Source organism: Pongo abelii, chromosome 17 (genome assembly GCF_028885655.2).
Source record: "Pongo abelii isolate AG06213 chromosome 17, NHGRI_mPonAbe1-v2.0_pri, whole genome shotgun sequence".
In the NCBI taxonomy this organism is placed as follows: domain Eukaryota; kingdom Metazoa; phylum Chordata; class Mammalia; order Primates; family Hominidae; genus Pongo; species Pongo abelii.
The window spans coordinates 21,774,242-21,787,996 of record NC_072002.2 but is presented as its reverse complement, the minus strand read 5'-3'; the positions used below and the strand labels follow the sequence as shown (position 1 = coordinate 21,787,996).

The following is a 13,755-nucleotide window of genomic DNA, read 5'->3' as shown; positions in this document are numbered from 1 at the left end:
GAGCGAGACCCAGTCTTAAAAGGAAAAAAAAAATGAACTAATTTCCTAATATGTGAACTGAACTTAACATATTTAGCTAACCACACTTAACAGATGTTACTGATATCCTCCTAAAGTTAATTAGCTGTTTCAGGCCAGGTGCGGTGGCTCATGCCTGTAATCCCAGCACTTTGGGAGGCCGAGGCGGGCAGATCACCTGAGGTCAGGAGTTAGAGACCAGCCTGGCCAACATGGCAAAACCCTGTCTCTAGTAAAAATATAAAAATTAGCCAGGTGTGGTGGCGGGCGCCTGTAATCCCAGCTACTCAGGTGGCTGAGGCAGGAGAATTGCTTGAACCTGAGAGGCGGAGGTTACAGTGAGCTGAAGTCATGCTATTGCACTCCAGCCTGGACAACAGAGCAAGACTCTGCCTCCAAAAAAATAAAGTTAGTTTTTTCATTCCACAAAGCTGTAACTGTGACTTGCGGTTTAGAGGTAGGTGTTGCGGATGAGATACAGGGCAGCCACTCTGGGAGATGGGTGAGAATCACCAGTGTTTTCCCCACAGTACACATTCTCCAGGGGAATGCTTAGTAACCTAGCTCAACGACTTTATTTTCTAGGGCATGGAGGAGGAATTCGATTGGAAATGTTTTTTATAAAGTTTTTTTCCCATGTTTTCGTGTTCCTGTGTTCTTATGTTGATATTTGCACGTATTATAAACTTTTAGTGATCTTTTTCTTTTTGGCTAAGTGCCATTTTATATACTTCTCAGTCAGCTCTGCTCTGCTTGCTTTTCTTTAGGTCAAGGTTTTTTTTGGCATTAACATTACTGCCATTTTGGGCTAGAAGATTTTTTGAGGGTGGGGAAGGCTATCTTGTGCAGTGTAGGATGTTTAGCAGCGGCCCTGGCCTCTACCCACTGGATGTCGGTAATACCCCTTTCCCCACTGTGATAACCAGTAACGTTTCCAAACATGGTCAAGCCACCCCGGTAGGAACCACTGAGAACTGGTGTTGTTAACCTCCTGCATTTAAATACATTTCACTATAGCAGACTGTTGAGCCTGCCTTTAAGCAGCTTACCTTTCTGTAGCAGACATGATAAATCGCATTTATGCAATATTTGGCATTGCTGTGTGCCGAGCGGCTCACATATATCAGTGGTGTTTGGTAGTAGAAGGCAGTGGTTCCTTGCTGGTGTGCTCATTGGAATCACCTGATGGACTTCAAAAACTACTGATGTCTGTGTCTGAGCTTTGAGTCCAACAAACAGACAAGTTTGGGAACCACTGGTGTAGGGAATAGTTCAGTGTTAAGCCAGTTAAAAGCTGCCTTCTTGGAGGAGTGGAACTAGAGGAATTAGGCCCTGATGGTTCAGTAGGATTTGACTAGGGAACAACATTCACTATGAGAGAGCATTCAGGAATTTTATATAGAGGCCACATGCATAGAAACTGTTAGATTACTTTCTCAACGTGATAAAGGGTCTCCCAGGTACATAATGCAAATGTTACAGTTTAAAGTATACGCACCTTTATTTTGGCTAGATATTGCCAGTTTGCTCTCTAACTTACATTCCTAGAAGAAATGTGTACAGGTTCCTGTTATTGCTAACATTTGGTACTGTTAGATTTTTTTTTTAATCATTCTGGAGTGGTATGGAATTTTTTTTTTAATTTAAAATTTTTCTTTTATTTAAAAAATTGTTTGTGGGTACCTAAATAGGTGTATATATTTATGAGGTACATGAGATGTTTTGTTTCAGACATGCAGTGTGAAATAAGTGCATCATGGAGAATAGGTTATCCCCTCAAGCATTTATCCTTTGAGTTACAAATAATCCAGTTACATACTTTAAGTTATTTTAAAATGTACAATTATTATTGGCTATAGTCATACTATTGTGCTTTCAAATAGTAGGTCTTAATTCATTCTTTCTATTTGTTTAGTACCCATTAACCATCCCCACCTCACCCCCAACCCCTACCCTTCTGAGCCTTTCATAACCATCTTTCTATTCTCTATGTCTATAAGTTCAATTGATTTGATTTTTAGAGCCCACAAATAAGTGAGAACATGTGATGTTTGTCTTTCTGTGCCTGGCTTATTTCACTTAACATAATGATCTCCAGTTCCATCCTTGTTGTTGCAGATGACTGGATCTCATTCTTCCTTTGGCTGAATTGTACTCCATTGTGTATATGTACCACGTTTTCTTTATCCATTCATCTGTTGATGAACACTTAGGTTGCTTCCAAATCTTAGCTGTTGTAAACAGTGCTGCAACAAACATGTAAACAGCGCTGCAATAAACATATCTCTTTCATACACTGATTTCCTTTCTTTTGGGTATATACCCAGCAGTGGAATAGCTGGATCACATGGTAGCTCAATTTTTAGTTTTTTGAGGAACCTCCAAACTGTTCTCCATAGTGGTTGTACTAATTCACATTCTCATCAACAGTGTACGAGGGTTCCCTTTTCTCCACATCCTCACCAGCATTTGTTATTGCCCGTCTTTTGGATATAAGCCATTTTAACTGGGGTAAGATGATATTTCATTGTAGTTTTGATTTGCATTTCTCTGATCATCAGTGATGTCGAACACCTTTTCATATGCCCATTTGCTATTGGTATGTCTTCCTTTGAGAAATGTTTATTCAAATATTTTGCCCAGTTTTTGATTGGATTATTAGATTTTTTCCTATAGAGTTGTTTGAGCCCCTTATATATTCTGGTTATTAATCCCTTGTCAGATGGGTAGTTTGCAAATATTTTCTCTCATTCTGTGGGTTGTCTTTTCACTTTGTTGATTGCATCCTTTGCTGGGTAGAAGCTTTTTAGCTTGACGTGATCCCATTTGTCCATGTTTGTTTTGGTTGCCTTCGCTTGTGGGGTATTGCTCAAGAAGTCTTTGCCCAGACCAATGTTGTGGAGATTTTCCCCAATTTTTTTTTTTTTTTTGACATGGAGTCTCGCTCTGTCACCCAGGCTAGATTGCAGTGGCGTGACCTCGGCTCACTGCAGCCTCTGCCTCCCAGGTTCAAGTTGTTCTCCTGCCTCAGCCCCCCGAGTAGCTGGGATTACAGGCATGCACCACCACGCCTGGCTAATTTTTGTATTTTTAGTAGAGACGGGGTTTCACCATATTGGCCAGGCTGGTCTTGATCTCCTGACCTTGTGATTGCCCCGCCTCGGCCTCCCAAAGAGCTGGGATTACAGGCGTGAGCCACTGTGCCTGGCCCCAGTATTTTCTTGTAGTAGTTACATAGTTTGAGCTTTTAGGTTTAAGTTTTTAATCCATTTTGATTTGATTTTTATATATGTCAAGAGACAGTCTAGTTTCACTCTTCTGCATATGGATATCCAGTTTTCCCAGCACCATTTATTGAAGAGACAGTCTTTTCCCCAGTGTATGTTCTTGGCACCTTTGTCAAAAATGAGTTCACTGTAGGCTGGGCGTGGTGGCTCATGCCTGTAATCCCAGCACTTTGGGAGGCCGAGGCAGGTGTATCACGAGGTCAGGAGATCGAGACCATCCTGGCTAACACAGTCGAACCCTGTCTGTACTAAAAATGCAAAAAATTAGCCGGACGTGGTGGCGGGCGCCCGTAGTCCCAGCTACTTGAGAGGCTGAGGCAGGAGAATGGCGTGAACCTGGGAGGCGGAGCTTGCAGTGAGCCGAGATTGTGCCACTGCACTCCAGACTGAGTGACAGAGCGAGACTCCATCTCAAAAAAAAAAAAAGAGTTCACTGTAGGTGTGCGGATTTGTGTTTGGGTCCTCTATTCTTTTCCTTTGGTCTGTGTTTTATGCCAGTACCATGCTGGTTTTATGCCAGTACCATGCTGTTTTGGTTACTGTGGCTCTGTAGTATAATTTGAAGTTAGGTAATGTGATTCCTCCAGTTTTATTCCTTTTGCTTGGGATAGCTTGTCTATTCTAGGTCTTTTGTGGTTCCATGTAAATTTTAAGATTTTGTTTTTCTATTTCTGTGAGGTAGTATGGACGTTTTAACAATGTTGATTCTTCCAGTCTGTAAACACGGAATGTTTTTCTATTTTTTTGTGTCCTGTTCAATTTCCTTCATCAGTGTTTTATAGTTTTCATTATAGAGGTCTTTTACTTCTTTGATTAAGTTAACTCCTAGGTATTTAATTCTATGTGTGGTGTTGTAAATGGGATTACTTTTTAAATTTCTTTTTCACATAGTTCAGTGTTGGCATATAGAAATGCTACTGACTTTTATATGTTAATTTTGTATCCTGTAATTGTACTGAAAGTTTTTAAATCAGTTCTAATAGTTTGTTTTTTTTTTTAAACATGGTCACTTACTTTAATAACAATACATATACCATGTTATCACCATGGGATGTAAATTCGGGTTAGACAAGATAATTTCCCAAGTGTAATAGCATTCTGTAGTATATAAAAGTTTGTGTATGCTCTCCAGCCAAACCAGCTTGCTCAGAAGTCATTAATCACTTCCATTATAGGTAATCTGTTTAGTTTAATGTTTACAGTTCTTATGGAGAAAATAACACAGATTTAAAAATTGTTCATTTTTTCCATGAGTGCTTGAAATGCATATTTCTATTTCAAGATGACATTTAAAAATTATTCTAAGATAACAACAGCAAAAATATGTCTGCAGTTACAAAAGAACTAAACTAGAATCCATAAGTTATGCTCATGTGTACAATTGTGATTCTTTAATCAATACTATTCCTATGCAGCTCTATTGTAAGCTTTTGAGATTTGGTTTAAACACACACACATACATACTGTCAGTTGTGGGAGGCTTTACAAGTTATTATTCCATGCATTCTTTGGACAGAGTTCTAAAAGAGCCAGCCAGTCCACAAGACAGGCAGAAAAAAGTTAAATTAACTGGGGCAAATAGGACTCTTATATAACATCCAAAACATGAGATTCTGCAACAAACTGGGGGTACTACAGGGTTGGCCTGGTATCTTCTTTAGAACTAATTTCATCACACAGTTTAAGATGGACATTTCAACACCATCAAGTGCATTTAGGTGACATGTTTCTTTTATGTTAACTTGACTTCCTTGAATGGCCTAGTTAGTGAACTAGTCACTAGTAATTCGGTCACCAGGCAAATCAAGCCTGCAAGAAAGGAAGTCAATATTCAAAATGCCATGTTACCATCTGAACTCACTCAAATAGTTTACTTTCAACATTAATATGTAACTTCAATAATGAGATGTCTAACTAAAGCAAACTCCTTCAACAAGATGAAGACAGCATCTCATTTAAATGCTCATCTTTTCCTTCTGTATTAGCTTTGACTAATGTTTTAGTTCTAAACAGTTTTTACAGTCCCAACATTAACATTGTTAACAGATTTATCAAGCTATTTATACATCTTTTTGCTAACCATTGCTTCATGAATCTCTTGCTTTTCCCTTTGTTACGGACTCTGTTATCTACATTTAAAGTGAATTTACTTCAAAGTTTGTTTCAGGTTTCTAGTTTTTGGGTTACTAATGCTTCTACTAGTTACTTTTGCTGAGTCTTCGTGATTTTCTTCTAGTGGCTTCTGATTTTTCGATATTTAAAAATTTTTAATGTGAGCTCACATTCATTGAGGCTGCTTTTTGCTTTAGGAATCCAATGATGCGTCCTAGTCTTTGGAAGTGTCCCTTGAGAGTACTTTTGCAGAAATGTTTGAGGTGTTAAAAGCCTTTGTGATTTTTTCCAGCTTGGGGCTCCCATGTCCCATGTGGCCTAGGCGTAGGCTTTCATGTTCTTGCAAATAATCTTCTGTGCCACCCATCTCTGGACAGGTTCCTTCTTGACTCCATAGACATGTGGACAATTTTTTCAGTTCATTCCTTTGAGTTTATGTGCAGATTTCAAATTCCATTCTAGCCTCGCCCTGCTCACAACAAGCTTGAAGTCACATCTTCTGTTCTCTGGAATGTATTAAAGCTCTACCACCTTGAGGGCAAGTCTGGAACCCAGACCTTTCTGGGCCATCATGGAAATCAGCTCCTACTTACTGGTCTGCCTTTGATCTCCACTTATTTTGTGTTTGGCTAGAGCAAAACAAAATGTGTGCGTGTGTGTGTGTGTGTGTGTGTGTGTGTGTGTATAATACAGTCTGTCTTCTGTATCTGTGGGTTCTGCATTCTTGTGTTTTACTAACCTTGGATCAGAAATATTCAGAATAAAAAAAGGGGTAGTTGCATCTGTATTGAACACGTACAGACATTTTTTTCTTGTCATTATTCTCTAACAATAAAGTATAATGGCTATTTACATAGCATTTACATTATATTAGGTACTATCAGTAATCTAGAGATGGTTTGAAGTATACAGGAGGATGTGCCTAGGCTATATGCAAATACTATGACATTTCCTATCAGGGACATCCACGAGTTTTGATATCCGGTGGGGGTTCCTGTACTGTCAAACATTTCCACATGTGGGTGTGTGAGGGGTCTGAGTTTGGTTGGTTTCCCGCATTTAGGGAAGTGAGTCTGTCATGATCATAGGCACTGTTTTAAACTTTTGATATGTCTGTTTTGGTACCATTTTAACATTTGCAGATTAAATCTGAAAATGCCAAGATATTCATGATCTTTTTAAAAGGAATTGAGACGTCATTATTCTAATAATAGAACTCATTGAAAAGGGGTCTATAATTTTATAAAATTATCAGTTCATCTTAAGATACAGTCTTTTCAAAGTAACAGCAGCTGAATTCTGTAGTATATTTGGGTACGTAGACTACCTCAAAAGAAGAATTTAACATTTATTTTTGTAGAAAATAAGCAATTGCTAAATAGCCTGGGAAAATGTAGGTAAGTTTTACTTACTGCTGACTCATAATTTGTGGCTAGAAATGGCAGTGATATGAACATACATGTTGTGCTATTAATATATTGCTTTTCATAAATCATTCCCTTTTTTTGGTAATTAGGTAGAAACAGAAAAGAAAGATGTTCTTGATTTTGGTGACTTGACTTATGGAGGCTGGAAAGCCCTCCCACTAAAATTGATAAACCGAACGCATGCCACTGTGCCAATTAGACTGATTATTAATGCTGTAAGTATGAACATACAGTAAGAAACCGTTGACAGAATGCACTGATCTTATGAAAGTACATTTTTTTAAGGATTTTGTTAACAAACTTAGCATTACACTGTTGGCTTTACTGAACTGATTCTTGTATTTCTAAACAGAACGCTGTAGCGTGGCGCTGTTTCACGTTTTCCAAGGAACCCGTCCGAGCTCCTGTGGAAGTTGCTCTTTGCGCTGATGTGGTCACTCGGCTAGCAGGCCCTTCTGTGGTCAACCACATGATGCCTGCTAGTTATGATGGACAGGTGGGAGAGAACTGGCTTAGAATTAAAGAGGAAATTAAGCTTCTAAACTGCTTTTCTTTCATTAAGATTTTAATCTTATTACCAGTTTACATTAAGGCAAAGTTTTCTTTTGATTTTATAGGATCCAGAATTTCTGATGATTTGGGTTCTTTTCCATAGTCCAAAGAAACAGATCAGCTCTTCAGGTATCATGTTTACATTGTGTGGGAATTGCTTTAATCTGTAGCTAGATAAACTACAAATTTGAGATGTATTTCCTTTGTCAATAAATGTCGATACTTAGAAATTTGTCAAGTATTTTATGTTTTTTTGAAATTGAGGCAGATGGCATGCTGTTTTGGGTCAATCCTGTGTAAGTGTGGGTAACTCCTGTAGATAGCACTGAAAACCTTTTAGAATATTTTCTGTTACTCGATCTTATCGCATTTACCAGTTGGATGTTTTCTTTCTTTTTCCACCTTTCTCTTCACTCATTTCTATTCTTTTAACTCTTTAAAAAATCTTCTTGCCTAAATTTTCTTATTGCCCCTAAGGGCACTGTGTGGGACTGCTGATGGCATTTAGAATTACATAACTCTTCTGGTCTCCGAGCTAAAAGAATGAACTTTTTTTTAGAGATTCTGGACTCAGCAGAAGAATTCTCGGCAAAAGTTGATATAGAAGTTGACAGCCCAAACCCTATGCCCATTCTTAGAAGTGTGAATCTCCAAGCAAGGGCAGGCATAGCTAGGATCCACGCTCCCAGGGACTTGCAGGTAGCCTCAGTCCTCCTGTCTGCCATTACTGCTTTCATTCATGCTGATTTCACTTTGTGACAGTTCGTTGAAATGTCTGTCTTGCCCCATCCTCCAGACGATGCATTTCTTGGCCAAAGTGGCTTCCTCAAGAAAGCAGCACTTACCTTTGAAAAATGCTGGGAACATTGAAGTTTATTTGGATATCAAGGTATGCACTTCCATGAGAGTGCCATAAGATAGTTTTTCCTCAGACTGTGAGAGCTCCTTGCTATCTGCGGGCTGTTGTGCTCTTCCTGGCCCAGCAGAGTGCCCTGAACCTCAGATGAAAGAATCGCTGAGAGTTTTTAAAAACTGGGTGTTATATAGCATAAAATATATGCTGTGGTGCTTTTTAAGTTTAAAGTCCAGTGTCTTGAATATGAGAACCAAGTTCTTAGATTAGTTCCTGTAAAACATGCATGTCACCCTTTGGTTGGAGTTGCTGAAGAGTGATCACACACGTTGACATCATGTCTGAGACCGGAGGGTGAGTGACAGGGGGTTAGTGATCCAAAATTGGGAGTGAGGTGGAAGATAAGGTTTGTTGTAGAAGAGAAAGAAATATCCTTTCCAAGACAATAAGACAAGTTGAGACCGTGACAGACGAGAAGGGGACAAACAACCTGTCCTGGTAAATGAGAAAGGCACATAAGGCGGGAGCCACTGAGCGAAAACTGCGTTTTTGTAAGTTGGTATTCAATTATGATTATGTAACTATATTTAGGTCCCAGAACAAGGAGGTCACTTTTCAGTGGATCCAAAGAATCTATTCCTTAAACCTGGAGAAGAACATGAGGTTATTGTTTCATTTACTCCAAAGGATCCTGAAGCCTGCGAGGAAAGGTAATATAAAAATGTTATAAGGGACTGGGCACAGTGGCTGATGCCTGTAATCCCAGCACTTTGGGAGGCCGAGTTGAGTGGATTACCTGAGGTCAGGAGTTCGAGACCAGCTTGGGCAACATGGCGAAATCCCGTCTCTACTAAAAATACAAAAATTAGCAGGGCTTGGTGGTGTGCACCTGTAGTTTCAGCTACTCGGGAGGCTGAGGCAGGAGAATCGCTTGAACCCGGGAGGCGGAGGTTGCAGTGAGCCAAGATCACACCTCTGCACTCCAGGCTGGGCGACAGGGTAAGAGTCTGTCTCAAAAAAAAAAAAAAAGTTGTAATGACAAAGTTTTACTCGTCTCTCAAAACAGCCACTCACATGTGCTTCAAAATTCCACAGCCTGAATGACAAAGTCCATGTATTTCTTACCTAATACATGGTGTGACTCTGTTTAATCTCCTTTCATTTAGCTTCAGATTGTCTTCTCTTTTTTTAACTAAAAATCTTCTTTTAAACCAGCTGAATAGAAATGAATAAATTATTATTTTCAAGTATATTCTGACAAAAGTAAATAATAAAAGATCAATTGGATGTTTCTTACTTTTTCTCCTGAAACTATTAGTTGACCTTGTCAGCTATTAAGATATCTTTCTCCATTTCTTCTCCAAGCCCATGACTTCTTGGCACCCAAATCATACGTGAATATCAACTTAGAGTCAGAGCCCCACTGTCATGAGTACTGAGCTTGCTTGTGTAACCCTAGCTTAAAGTACACTCTCCTCTGAGACACACATGGCTTATACCCCTGCCTGGGTTATAGAACACTTTATCGTGTGCTCAGTCTGTTCTTGTGACCTTACAGAAGAGTCAGGCCTGCACCAGTGTGAATGCCTCTGCCTGGAATGCTTGCCCTCAACCTCCCTGGGCTGGCGCCTTCTGGGAGACTCCTCCACTCTGCCCAAATGTCTCATAAATAGCATTCCCAAAGCATGATGGCTTCTCACACCCCCCCGTGCAGATGCCATTGTGATCATCTCTTTTCTTGTCTGTATTCTTCTCTGCAGCACAAGCTCTAAGGGTGGGAATATCATCGTATCCCCAGCACCTAGTTCAGTCTTTTGGACAATGGAAGCATATAGGAAATAGTTGCGAAAAGAATCGAATACAGGACCTTCAACTTAGAATTCTTTCTTTCTTAGGATCTTGAAAATATTTGTGCAACCATTTGGACCTCAGTATGAAGTAGTGTTAAAAGGCGAAGTCATTTCTTCAGGAAGTAAACCTCTGTCACCTGGACCTTGCTTAGATATTCCATCGATTTTGTCCAACAAACAATTTCTGGCTTGGGGAGGAGTCCCTCTTGGTAGAACACAGTAAGTGTCAAAGACTGACAAATAGTCCACTATTTATACATATTTTGGAGCAGACTACAAATTAATGTTTGCAGGAAAATTTTGTCATAATAGACACTCTTCAGGCTCAATTGTGCAGAACTGGAAGAACCTCCTAGATGGGCACGTGTTCTGATTCAGCTTTTCTTTAGCACATATTCCAGTCCTGCACAGAGCACCTGACACATGACCAACAATACAGTTGCTGCTGAGGAGGGAGTATCCCCTTAAATTCACTGCCACTCCGTATTTTTCAAAAGCCAGCTGAGAGAGAGATTTATGGAGAGCTGCATAGAGAATATGCAGTACATCCATTCTTCTAAATGATCTAAATTTCTCAGTCAACAACCACATGGTTTTAGCAAAACCCATGGAAGTGTTTTTAATGCACCAGACTTGGGTGTCATACTTCCTGACCACACCGAATGGAGCACCTAAGGGAAAGGGGCACCTTAGGAAATGGGAGGTAGTATTTACTGTAAAATTGTGTTGTTTTTTTTTTTTTTTGAGACTCCGTGTATTGTACAGGTTTATCTTTAAAAGTATCTCTGGAAGAAACATCTCTCAGAAGCCTATGGCAGAAACAGTTACACTTCACTCAAGCAATAACTGGCTTGTTCTTGACTTTTGAGTACATTTAACTGATGATATGACTCTATGGAAACCTAGCCTCTCCCATCCCACCTGATAACTAACTCTATACTTGAAAATGATAACCACAGTGCTTTACAAATTATAAAATAAATACATGAGAATGAAAACTTTACAAAAAAATGTTTCTTTCAGGTAATTCTTCCCCAGTCATTGTACCTGTGGAAGGCTTTCCCTGGAGATGTCAATAGCCAAAGTTGTCTGCGTTTCTCTTAACACAAGGTGGATGAGACGTAGACCTCAGCTGCTGATTTATTAGCTGCTGATCGTCCCCAAATTTGAGTAAAACAGAGATTTACTCATGTATTCTCTGTTCTCCAATGAAGACAGGATTCACATAGTTTCCACAATTGAAGTGTTTTTATCAGTCAGGTGCTATTTTATGTCCATTCTTTTGCATTGTAGCTTCTCTAAAAGTAGAGTTAATTCATTATACTGTTTAAAAGACTACTTTGTGCAAATGAGCCTCTTAGCCTAGGACCCCTTGTTTCCCTGAAAGCTCGCTTGGTTGAGCTAGGTATTCCCGCTAGGTGTGATATTGACTTAATGACTCGAATTTCTTCACCTGGATTTTCATTGATTGATGTTTTATATGACAGATAATACCTATACACATAGTATAAATAATAAGGTCAGCTGCAGAGCTATAACTGGAGAGAGATTAAACCAAAAAGCCTCTATAAGGTGAGTCTTGAGCCTACAATTTCAGAAACATAGAGTCTAGGACTGTGGGGAGACAATTCCAGGCTACTGAAATGGCTCGTGTAAGTTAGTCCATCTCTAGACATTGTGATTGGTTTTAATTGGCTTTATTCTTATAATGATAGCAATATCCATGGAGAAAAACCATATTTAAAATGTGTAATTGTTTTTAGGCTTCAGAAACTAGCTTTAAGAAATAATTCTGCATCCACAACTCAACATTTACGACTGCTTATTAGAGGACAAGATCAGGACTGCTTTCAGGTTCGTAGAGTACGTGGATTCTTGTTATGTCTTCTGTCTGGGTCTGGAACACTTGCATATGCAGACCTTTTTGTGTTATTTAGCTTTTAAGAATTTGTGTTAATGGTATGTTTTATTTGTGCTACTGCTTTGTTTTATGCAGTTAACTGTTTTTAAATTGTAGCTTCAGAACACTTTTGGTTCAGAACAGCGATTGACCAGTAACTGTGAGATCAGAATTCACCCGAAGGAAGACATTTTCATCTCTGTGTTATTTGCACCTACTCGATTATCTTGCATGTTGGCTAGACTAGAAATCAAACAACTTGGAAATCGATCACAACCAGGCATTAAGTTCACAGTAAGATCATTTTATTGCCTTTCCCTTCCCCTGGAGTTTATGCCATTTTATAACTATTGGTTTAATGTTGTAAATTATACACTCTGCCTTTTATAAGTGAAAATATGTAATTATCTAGACTTACAAACAAGTTAGGGAGTAATTTATATGCTTTGTAGAATTGGCAAGTTATAATAGCAGCCAGCGTAGTATTCCTGTAAGTATTAGTCTTTCTAATGTTTTTAAGTTTCATTTTAATTTGGAGATTTTAAAATGTACACAGCTTTTTAGGAACACATCTTTGGGTAAATCCATGTGGAGCTGTTTAAGATATTAACTTTCCCATTAAATTTTATTTTCTCAATTATCAGCAAAAATACTGTCTTAGTCTATTCAATCGGCTAACGAAATACCACTGAGTAATTTATAATAAACAACAGAAATTTATTGCTCACAGTTCTGGAGGTTGGGAAGCCCAAGATCAGAGCACCAGCAGATGCGGCGTCTGGTGAGGGTTGCCCTCTGCCTTTTTGTCCCCACACATGGTGAGAGGGACGAGAGTGCTGCCTCCAGTCTCTTTTAAAAGGGCACCAAGCCCATGCATGGGGCTGGAGCCCTCACGGCTTAATCACTTCCCCAAAGGCCCCGCCTCTTAGTACTGTCACGTTGGGGACTAGGTTTCAACATGTGAATTTGCGGGGGGACATCACCATTTAGACCATACCAAATACCCATTGACTGAATTTGCCAGCTCCAAGACAAGAGTTTTTATGCTTTTTAATTGCCAGCATAATATGTAAAAAGGATTTGAAGCTATTTGTATAGACACATTCAAAGCAATTAGAGATAAAAGTGATAAATCATAGAGGAAAGGAAGCAACGGCAAGGCAGTCGGAAGAAGCTCCAGCTACATGGTTGTGCATGCCTTATAACTGCACAGGTGTTTGGCAGTGGGGCTGGGGCTCAAATTTTGGTTCTATATCCTAGTATTAAAGAGGGGATGTGATAAATTACAAGATTAACAATATCTAAAAGTTTTTAGAATTAGGTGTGTATGACAAATACAGCTTTGACACTGGAGCTTGAGCTCTGTTTCCTGTGGAGTCACTTGATTGGCCCCATGAGATGGGGTGGGCAAAGCTGTTTAAAGATGTTAGTGGTCATTTTTAAAACTGGCATCCTTCCATGTGCACCCAGGAGACGCTGCCAGAGCCTTTAAGCTCTCTGACGATCTGATTTTGTGTGAGGATAATGCTTGGTTTATGGAGAGGATTAAATGGGCTGTATTTTTCAGACTTCTTGAAGATATTCTGATTTATTTAGGTTTACTAGCCATGATTTTGAGGTTGTTCTCAAGGAAGAATCTCTAATAAGTCTCCAGTGATTTAGGGCAGAACCATTTGATTTAATAATCAACCAAGCAGGGGTTTGACATCCTTTGAAGACAAATCGGATCCTGGTGGGATTCCTACCCACGTAGATG

General features: G+C 39.3%; 1 protein-coding gene across 17 annotated transcripts in view; it reads left to right on the top strand.

Annotated features, from left to right (window-relative positions):
• Positions 1 to 13,755, top strand: part of CEP192 (centrosomal protein 192) — a 130,067-nt gene that overhangs the window by 69,377 nt on the left and 46,935 nt on the right. For 15 of the 17 annotated variants that reach the window (XM_063716812.1, XM_054537615.2, XM_063716817.1 and 12 more), the window contains 9 exons: positions 6,934 to 7,059; positions 7,197 to 7,340; positions 7,462 to 7,525; positions 7,956 to 8,095; positions 8,193 to 8,285; positions 8,841 to 8,959; positions 10,145 to 10,318; positions 11,863 to 11,953; positions 12,117 to 12,293. In XM_063716812.1, coding sequence (XP_063572882.1) covers positions 6,934 to 7,059; positions 7,197 to 7,340; positions 7,462 to 7,525; positions 7,956 to 8,095; positions 8,193 to 8,285; positions 8,841 to 8,959; positions 10,145 to 10,318; positions 11,863 to 11,953; positions 12,117 to 12,293 — 1,128 coding nt within the window. The remainder of the gene's footprint in view (positions 1 to 6,933; positions 7,060 to 7,196; positions 7,341 to 7,461; positions 7,526 to 7,955; positions 8,096 to 8,192; positions 8,286 to 8,840; positions 8,960 to 10,144; positions 10,319 to 11,862; positions 11,954 to 12,116; positions 12,294 to 13,755) is intronic. The other 2 variants (XM_063716821.1, XM_063716816.1) reach the window with 1 other exon arrangement.